This window comes from Sciurus carolinensis, chromosome 3 (assembly GCF_902686445.1).
Source record: "Sciurus carolinensis chromosome 3, mSciCar1.2, whole genome shotgun sequence".
NCBI classification, from domain to species: domain Eukaryota; kingdom Metazoa; phylum Chordata; class Mammalia; order Rodentia; family Sciuridae; genus Sciurus; species Sciurus carolinensis.
The window spans coordinates 51,318,136-51,328,419 of record NC_062215.1 but is presented as its reverse complement, the minus strand read 5'-3'; the positions used below and the strand labels follow the sequence as shown (position 1 = coordinate 51,328,419).

At 39.6% G+C, this 10,284-nt stretch overlaps 1 protein-coding gene across 5 annotated transcripts in view; it reads left to right on the top strand.

Annotated features, from left to right (window-relative positions):
- Positions 1-1,810: 1,810 nt before the first annotated feature.
- Ndel1 (nudE neurodevelopment protein 1 like 1) overlaps positions 1,811-10,284 on the top strand; it is a 32,911-nt gene continuing 24,437 nt past the window's right edge. For 2 of the 5 annotated variants that reach the window (XM_047545636.1, XM_047545635.1), the window contains exons 1-2: positions 1,812-1,978; positions 10,037-10,134. In XM_047545636.1, the coding sequence (XP_047401592.1) occupies positions 10,049-10,134 (86 nt within the window). In that variant the 5' untranslated portion in view covers positions 1,812-1,978; positions 10,037-10,048. Of the gene's footprint in view, positions 1,979-6,056; positions 6,172-10,036; positions 10,135-10,284 lie in introns of all 5 variants that reach the window. The other 3 variants (XM_047545633.1, XM_047545634.1, XM_047545632.1) reach the window with 3 other exon arrangements.

Sequence of the window (10,284 nt, the reverse complement as noted above, 5' to 3'; positions counted from 1 at the left end):
GCTGCAGCCTTTATTTTTTCCTCTTGGAGTGGAACTGTTCCGTCTTGGCACCAGGACTACAGGAAAGCCTTCATTAATCACCTCTCTGCCTGGTGATCTCATCAGCCAAAGCAGAACTTTAGCTAGGGAAGCAGAGCCCCAGAGACTGAGTGATCTTCCAGGATGTCCCCTGTCACTGGCCTTGGGAATAAGATCTTTTTGGGTTTAAACTCCAGAAATTCTGGGTCTCATTTTACAATTTGTACAATGGAGGTAATAACTCTAGCCTGTTTGTTTTGAGGATTGAAGGAGGTGATGTAGGTAAAGCACTTAGCTCTAGTCAATAAGTGGTGGTATATTTCCTCTCTTGTCATAATCGTAATGGGTAATAGTGTGTTTTCTGGAGTTAAAAATTCAGTCTGCGTGAACTTGAATCTTGACTCCTCCTCTTTCTAGTTGAGTGACCTTGGGCAGCTTCATCTTGATGAGTCTGTTTCCTCATTTGTAAAATGGGAATAATGATACCTATCTCATGGGGTCATTGTGTGGATGAAATAATGCTGACCAAATACTTAGCACAATTGCTAATATGTACAAACTGTACAATAGTGAGTTACTATTATCACTTTTTTCAGCCCTGTATCTGTCAGAGTCCAGTTCAAGGTACTATCCTTCCTACAAATCTCTTTAATCCCTTCTTTGATCTTCACTGATTTGGGTACTTCTTATAATTCCTCTTACATTGGTTCTGTTTATGTCTATCTCCCTCAAAAACATAACTGGGCCTCCTAGGCTCAACTTGCTCTCACCTTGAGGTGTGTCTTACATGTTATTGTTATTATTATTTGGTATCATGAGATAGGTACCAAAATGACCAAGTCTGTGCAAACTTCACTGATCAACAAAGCCTTTATTCAGCAGTGGAGTCATGCATCTGGTGGACACACTTTCCTGATGGAAAATGAGCCACACAGCAAAGGAGGAATCTGTTTATATATGCTACACTGCGAAGTGACTTAATTATTGACAGAATGTGTTAGTTTGGGCACTCAGGAAACAGAGAAATTCTCAGGCTGCGAGAATTTGAAATTTGTTTTTACTGGGCAATGTTTTTACTTGAGAAATAATGGCGGGTCTGGGGCTTCGCGTTCAGTGCTTATCTCTTTCCTTTCAGGGTCACATTGTACTGTTATTGGGAAAGGATCTATTTGAGGAAGGATCAATGCTTTGGCTTCCTCCCAGATATTGCCATTTTAGACTTTATGGATATCTCCTTCCCAGGGGTTGTCACTGGGAAAGGATCAATGTTATCAATGTATTTGTTGCCTTCTTCCTCGCTCCCTCTTCCCAGGCCACACTATTTTGGAGTTTGTCATATCTTACAATTATTGTGTCCAGAAACCCCACAAAACCAATCCCAAGAGCATTAAAATTCGATACATGATAAAGCAAAAGCTCCTAAAATTGTTTTTTAAACGGCTTTCTTCCTTCAAGCTTCCACTTCTTGAGCAGTTGTTCATCCTCATGTTTCCGTTCTGAGCTAGTACCCGCTAAGCCCTGTTACCCTCTCCCAGTTGCCTAGGGCACCATTTTCTCCAATGACAGAGCTTCTGGAAATCTCAGTGATCTAAAACCCACCACTCTGTGGGGTGGTGGGGGGGTGTGGTGCGAAAGCGCCTGCGCAGAAGGAGCCGCCGACTTGACATCAGCTCGCCGGATCCGGCCGGCCCCCTATGACGCCAGCCCCGCCACAGCCCCGCCCTGCACGCCCGTATACTCCTGCGCATGCTCTGAACTCCGCCCCCGTGCGTCACAGAATGGCCTCGGACACCCAGGCAGTCCCTGACGTGTCGGGGAGGAGCCGGGCGCGGAGGTGCGTGGAGTGGAGCTCAAGGCTGCGGAGGGGAGCGGAGCTGAGCGGCTGGGCGGGCCTGGCCAGGCCAGCGGTGCAGAGACGTCGGTCGAGCGGCGGCGAACATGCGCTTTTGACATATTGGAGGTGAGTCTGCCGTGCGGGGCTGCTCCGAGGGGCTGGAACCGGGCTGGCAGCGCCGAGGCCTTCCCCTGGGGAGCCTGACCAGCCCAGGGGCTGTATCTGAGGCTCCGCCGGAGCCAGCCAGGGCTTGGTTCTGGGGCGGCCAGTCCGGGGTCAACTGTACCAACCGCTCTAACTGCCCCCTCCCTGCCCTGGTCCGAGGTGTGGCCCACCAGGAGCGCCTGCAAGGGAGCGAACCCGGTGGCTTCCAGAAGATGTGCTCGAGTCTTAGGGTGGGGACGGAGGCCGGGACGTGGCACCGTGGGCCAGGGCGCTGGTGGCGCAAGGAGTGGCTCAGTCGGAGGTGGCAGCAGCGCGCCTTGCCCTCCCTCTTCACCTTTCTCAAAATTCTTTCACCTGTGAGGGTTATTGGGCGCCTGGTTGGATTTTGATCTCCCAGCGCCTCTTTCCTGCTGGGGGCGAGAGCGGGATCAGCCCACGTTGGCCTCAGATTGGCATTCCGGTGACTCCCCGCCCCAAACTGCTAATCACCCCCCTTGGAGTTCTGCAAAGTGTCACCAACCGGTTCAGGTTGCTTGTGTTTGCTTCCTTTTTTTCTGGTAAGCGACGAAGTAACCCTTTAAGTTTTGCCAAGAAAGTGAAGGTTCTTTCACTAATGATTATTACATTCCTGTAGCGCCTTCACGCATTTCACCACATTTGCTATCTGTTTTGAAACCTGATGTTGTGACGGTTGCTGTTACTGCCATTTGCTGGATGGGGTAATTGAGCCCAGGTGGGGGGCAAGTAAGTGATTTATACTTGGCTTCAGCCGACTGGTGAGAGATGCAGATTGAATCATATCTAGGCTTTGGGTTCTGAGTTTCTTTTTGTGGTATTTTTATAACCTCCTCAGCTAGAAGGCAAGGCAGAAAAATTTTACTTGCCAAAGGTATACCAAAACCGAATAGATGATTTATTCAACTATTTTTGAGCAGAATTACCTAAATAAGAACTATTCAGTTATGAGAAAAAAATCTTACTCTGAAGCTTATTCATGGATGGCTGGTTATTTTGCCTGATAAATTGCTTTCAGTGCACTTAAAAAGAGATAGGGTTATGACTTTGCTAAATCCTGAAGTTGATGGGGCAAAATGCATCATTAAGTCATAGGTTAGAGAAACAAAGGGACAGTGAGTGAATGGTATCTGTTCAGAACTATTATTAAAATTATTATTACTTAAAATTGGAGCATGCAAGGAACAACAATAACAACAAATAATCTTTTTTTGTTGTTAGAGATTGACCTGGGTTAGAGGTTGACCTGATTCAAATAGAAGTAGCTAAGTCGTCTGAACCTGTAGCTTTTTTTGACTTTTTAAAAATTAAATAAGTTGAAGTTGGTTAAAGGAGCAATTGAAATATGTAGAAACCTTAATTAAAACTTAAATTTTGCTTTAATGACATCTACAAAACTTTTTTCATTTTAAACCATGCTAAAATAAATTTGATTACTCAAGCTTAAAATTGCTTCTTATGTAACCAAAAGGGACACCTTATAAAATGATTGACTTTGAAAAGTTAACAATTCTGTAAATGTCACCTTTGGGAGAAGTAAAAGAATTTTAGTAAATTGCTGTGTATTATCTACGGGGGTGGGGTGTGTGTGTTCCCAAAAGAACTCTTCACTTTTCAGTTGTTAACAAAAAACAGTATCATATAAAATAGATTTTCTTACCATTGTACAAAGAGTAATTTCTTTGTAAATAAGGCATTTTGGACAGGCTATTTTAAACCCAAGTGGGTTGTTTGTTAGGTATCTGAAGGTCATATAGGGTATAATAATGCCTGATGTAAAAGTTGTAATTTTGAGACTCATATTTCAAACCTGTGAGAGACACAGAATTAAGGGAAGATTGGGAGAACTAGAGAATATCTAATTATCTGCCTTCATTTCAGTGTCAGAAAATTATAGATGGTACTGTTTGAGTAATTTTTCAGCAGTGCTTTTTTTTTTTTTTTGATATTGGTTAACTTTCTGTACCCTTAATATCTCCAATTACATAGTTTCAAATGACAGTGAACATATCCTCCCAATGTAACTTGAGGCAGACTGAACACACCGTCTTTACCGCCCCTGAAAACAGTCTTGTGAATATCTGCAGTGGTAGCACATTTTTGTTTTTGTAAAGAATCTTATATTTGAAAGGGTAAGTCTGATGAATAAAATTAGAGTCAAGCAGAATTGTACTAGTTATAAAGCAGTAAATAAGAGATATGACCATGGAACTTTTTGCTTAGTTCTTAGTCTGGCTCATAAAGGCTATTCCAAAAGAAGTTTTAGAAATATTTTTAGTAATGATAGTATCACTGGAATATGAGTGTAGCTCCCTGAAATAAGTAATATTAAGGAATCATTTGCATGTTTTAAATTCTGAAGCCTGTTTACTTTGTGGTTAAACTTCAAAGGTCCACTACTACTTATTTTTATTTTTTTATAATTTAGTGAATATGCTGTGTTTACTGTGTGCCAGGAGTATTCCAAGTACTTTACAAATGTTAACCCATTTAATCTTCATAACAACGTCATTTTAGTGATTACCCCCATTTTACAGGTGAGGAAATGGAGCACTGAGTAGTTGAGTAACTAGCCTAAGGTCACCCACCTAGTGAGTAGAGGAGCCTGATTTCAAATGCAGGCAGCTTGGCTTCAGGGTTTAGTCTCTTAACCACTATGCTATGTTGCTCCCATGACTTATCATTGGTTAAACGTTTTTAATTGGTTTGTTCTGGAAAAGATGATGGTTATTTTAGTAGTAAGGTATCTGGCACAGGTTATAATATAGTTCAAAGGGCCAAGAAGCAAGTTATGAAAGTAGCCTGTTCTTAAAAAATATTGTGGTCAACATTAAGCTCACATGAGATTCAGAAAGAAAATTAAGCATATATGAAGTGTAAAAGCTTAATAATTTTGCTGGAATTATTTGACACCAAAGTAGTTGGACAAAGGGGATATAAGAGCTAAACCTAGATTCTCAAGAACTTGCAAGCAAATGACTATTTTAAAACCTGTGCCATCAGGGAACATAGGATTAGAAAAGTTGATAGTTGTGTTAAGAATATGTCCCTGTTCAAGAATAAAAGCCAGAAACAAGTGGATACTTTATAGCACTGGACCCAGAGGTGTAAACAGAGCTGTGTCCCCCAGGGATCAATACTTAGCTAAACCTTCTTCAAAGCAATAACTGCCAGTAGGTTCTCCTATATATACATGGGTGGGAAACAACCAAAAACCCCTCCCTAATTGAAATGTTTGAAATTGGTATTTGAAAAACATTTGTAGATAAAAACAATTCTGATCTTATTTGTCAAAAGATTGGTTCCACGTTCAAATATAGTACATTCAACTAAATGTTAGATGCCAAAGTAGGCATCTGGCAGTCATGAGAAACTTCCATAAGGACACTGGTTCATGTACCACAAAGTCAGCAGTATCATCAAGTGCTGTATAATAACAAAGAGTACTGAAAATTCAAAAGAAAATTGTCCTGCCAGTGAATAAAATGTTGAATGCTGAAGTAGCACTATTCATTTAGCTCTACACAGCTTATATGTGATCTAAGGGTAATCTGAGCATGACAGAAATATTTAAGGACTAAGGTGACTGCCTCATGATTATAGTCTTAAAAATTAAGAAATACTCACTTTGAGAAGACCAACACTGAGAGGTATTATCAGGGCCTACAAAAATGAGAAATGGTATAAAAAGGAGAATACAAACTTGTTTGCCAAAACTTTGAGCCTTAAAATAACAAGTTAAGAAACTTACAACAAATTCAAGACCAAAAATTGGAAAGGTTGTTATTGATTATTAAGTTATATAATTAAACTTAAAGTAATATAAAATAATTTACAAATTTAGATTTGAAATCCTTAAGATTATATAAGGATCAGGACTTTTTTATGTTGCCTTTTTTCCCCACCCCTGAGGTTTTCAGTTGTTCTTTTTATAATAGCAGAGTAATATGCCTTCATCGCAATCACAGATTTACCAGTTTCTCAGGCATGCTGTCTATTCTATGGGATTCTCCATTTTTCTCAGAACCAATCCTGTTTGAGCTGCTCTCTGGGCCTGATGGACCAGACTTCATCTTGGGACTTCTCTACATTGCAGTCCTGGGTTGGAGCCCCTGTGTGCTATACCCTATGCTGACCAGGTCAGGTTTTTCTCCCATGCCCTCCACTTTTTTTTTTTAAACTAGCTTGTGTGTGTGTGTGTGTGTGTGTGTGTGTGTGTGTGTGTGTCTGTGTGTCTCTCTGTCTGTCTGGGGTGGATAATCATCCTGAGTTCTTCTATGAGAAAAAATTTCTGCTTCCTGAATTCTCTTTCTTCTCAGTTTCAGTAGGTTCTAGGATTTTCTTGTTCATGCTACTGTGTTTTTCCATTTGTCTGGTGGTTCTCTATTATCCATTTATCTTTAAGATTATAGAGCTGGGTCATGATTGAAGCCACTGGTATGCAGTGGTTTCCCCAAGGTTCTCCCTGGTAAGTTCTATCAGCTCCTTCTTTGATGTGGGACCTACGCCATAAGTGACTGAATGTAACTTGGCATGCATCAGACTGATAATTTTATACAACTGAGAATGATAGGTTTTCTATTCTTGAGTTAATACATGGTGGTACATTGTGAGGTAGAAATAAACTAGTCATAAGTCTTTGCTTACTCTATCCCTGAAGGAGGAATACAGATATTAATAAAGGAATGTGGTACTTTGAAGGGAAAGTGGGAATAATGAAAGAGAGATTATAAGTCAATTCAAGTAATATTTATTGAACTTCTGGGTTTCATGTTTCTGGTGATGTGGAGGGATTTATAAACAAGGCGGGACCTGCCATCAAGGAACTAAAGAGACTTAACCTTTTATTCCTCTTTCAACCTTGTGGAAGGCAGAGTTGGTGGTAGCTGAACATAGCTTCCTAAGTCATCCCTGGTCTTCATAACATTTTGCAAAACCATGATTTATTGGATTGTGTACTAGAAACTGAACATTAGCATTGCTCATTGATACATAGTTGCCAGAGTTCAAATGGTAGCATATATTCAAAATCAGGAACCAGTGCCCCTGAGCTTATAATCAGCTGCTGTTTTTGTTTTTTTTTTAATTGGGTACATTTTTTTAAAAATTTGTTTTAATTAGTTATACATGACAGTAGAATACATTTTGACACATCATACATAAATGGAGTATAACTTCTCATTCTTCTGGTTGTGCATGATGCAGATAGTTCTGTTAAGAATATGTCCCTGTTCAAGAATAAAAGCCAGAAACAAGTGGATACTTTATAGCACTGGACCCAGAGGTGTAAACAGAGCTGTGTCCCCCAGGGATCAATACTTATCTAAACCTTCTAACTGACAGATGGAGAGTTAAAACAGGTTCCTCCTTTCAAGGAAACTTAGACAACGACTCTGAGGAGTTATTGAACCCAGTGCCTCATGTGTGCTAGGCAGGTGCTCTACCACTGAGCTACAGCCCCAATCCCTGGAGTTCTATATTCTTATCTGTGACTGAGTTCTTGCCATATCTTCACAAGTGGATTGTGTTAAATGAACTTCAAGTTCTCTACATCTCCAGGGGTTTACTAATTTAATATTAAAGCTGGTTTTGAGTTCTTAATGCCCAGTATGTGTTAGGTTGAATCAGTTATGGTTTAATGATGATGCCTTTGAGTACTTTGGGTCTTTTGAAATAGAACTACCTTTTGCTGCTGGATGGACCTTGTTCTCAGTCATATCTTACTGCAAATTAATTACAAATAAGATTACCTCTACATTTGAGAAGGTGAAGTGGGATTTGGGAACTTTGATGAAGGGACAGGATTATAAAATTAGTATTATTGATTTATCATTGTGCATACTTGAAGATAAGTCATCTAGTATAGTCCAAATTCTCTTTAGATGAAAAAACTGAGGCCTAAGAGATCAAACTGTTTAAGTAATTTAGTGGCAAAATTGGAACCCATACTCAACAGAACTCAGCCCTGTGGGGTTAACATTTTAAAGTGCTGCTATGCTGTAATGGTACCTGCAATAGTAGAATAGCACAGACAAATGTGTCCTAGTATAGAAATGATCTCATTAGAGGAGGGTGTGTTTGGTCAGTATTTATCCAGTGCGTAACAATATCTGACACGCAGTAGGTGTTCAGTTAATCTTTGAAAGTTTTAGGTGCTTTCTCTGAGCAGGGCCCTAGGCTTAGAGCCCTGAAAGGGATACAAGAAGTGTTAAGGATCCATCTCTTTCAAAGAACTTATAGACTGATTTAAGATAATTGGTAACTTAAGGTAATTGTGAGATTGTCTTAACAGATGTGGAGGTAATAATAAATGGTGTGATCAGGCAAGACTTGATTAAGAAAGAAAAATTTGCAATAGGCCTTAAATGAATTAAGCTAAACATATAAAGTTAAATTATTCTTCTATTCCATTAAAAACCATACTCATACCTCTTTGGTGTACTCACTCTGAAGTTGGAGATCTGTATTCTTTTTTTGTTTATTTGTTTTCAATATTTGGGTCATTTTGCAATTTGTCTTTTTTTAAAAAATATTTTTTAGTTGTAGATAGACACAATACCTGTATTTCATTTATTTTTTTATGTGGTGTTGAAGATTGAACCCAGTGCCTCATGTGTGCTAGGCAGGTGCTCTACCACTGAGCTACAGCCCCAATCCCTGGAGTTCTATATTCTTATCTGTGACTGAGTTCTTGCCATATCTTCACAAGTGGATTGTGTTAAATGAACTTCAAGTTCTCTACATCTCCAGGGGTTTACTAATTTAATATTAAAGCTGGTTTTGAGTTCTTAATGCCCAGTATGTGTTAGGTTGAATCAGTTATGGTTTAATTCAGTAAATATTGAATATCTACTTTTGTGTAGGCATTGTGCTGGGACAGAAATAAATATGGACAATGCACAATGCACAGCCTAAAATGAGCCATAAAGCTGTTAGCAAATACACTGGTATCATTGAAAGTAGGTGTGTAGAATAGAGGCAGCTCAGAGCACAGGAGATTTTAATGCTCTTTGGGTGAGGGCAAGAAAAGTCTTTCTGGAAAAGATGACAGCTAGATTTTAAGAAAAAAATAGGAGCTTTCCAAATGCAAGGAATGGAGACCCATTTCAGGTAGAGAATACACCCAGACCTGAAATAGCATGGTGTGGTAAGACAATTTTGAACAGCAGTGCTGAAATATAAAGTGGAATGCTTAGGGAGGAGGTTGTAGGAAACCTTAGGCATGAATCTAGAGTGGACCTAACTTTTTTGGTATTCCATCTGGCCTGACCATGAATTGAGAGTTTTAGCTGGTCCCAAAGCAAGGTTAACTAAATAGATTCTCCCCTCCCTGCATTGTTTTGGGAGAAGAACCAAGACAAATGATCATTGAAGTTGGAAGAAGCTTTGGACTTAAAATATAATTAATAGGGGACTGGGGATGTAGTTCAGTGGTAGAGTACTTGCCTAGCAAGTGTGAGACCCTGGGTTCAATCCCCAGCATGGGGGGAAAAAAGATAATAGGAAGGTTTTAGAAATTTGATAGTAGTTAATTATTACCTGATAATCTGGTAGTGTCATATGGCATGAAATGCTCCAGGCAAGTGTTTTGATGCAGTTGTACAACAGGAAAGGGCATGCAGTAGCAGCATCTCTGACCTTGTATTTGTTTCTGTGATTCCCAGACCCTGCTGACCATAAACCAACTGCTGGAACTTGTGTGTAGGATGGGGCCAAGTAACCCAGAACCCAGTGCCACAATTGAAAGTACCTCATTGCTTTGCACCAAAGGACTTTGTTGATCTTGTCTCCTGTCATGACCTCATCACAATATTGGTTGTCTCTGATCAGGGCAGCAAAGTGGGGCATGTACTTGAGTAATATGAATGATTTAACTGCTCCTAGTATATTTCATATTTAACTGCAAAATGCTACAAATTTTGTATTATCCCAGATTTTATACTTTTACATAGATTCCTGTGTTCTCTCTTTAACTTGTAACAGTTTGTCTTTAATATTTCATAGGCTTTCTTGATCATGGATGGTGAAGACATACCAGATTTTTCAAGTTTAAAGGAAGAAACTGCTTATTGGAAGGAACTTTCCTTGAAGTATAAACAAAGGTAAAGTTGAAAAGTGCAACTAAAAATAGGGGAGGACATTAGGAATATACAGTCTAGTTTGTACATTTTTTTAAAAAACATGAATCTAAATTTAGAGTATAAGACTTAAGTATGTGATTCTAGAAATAGCCATAACATTTCTTGTATTTT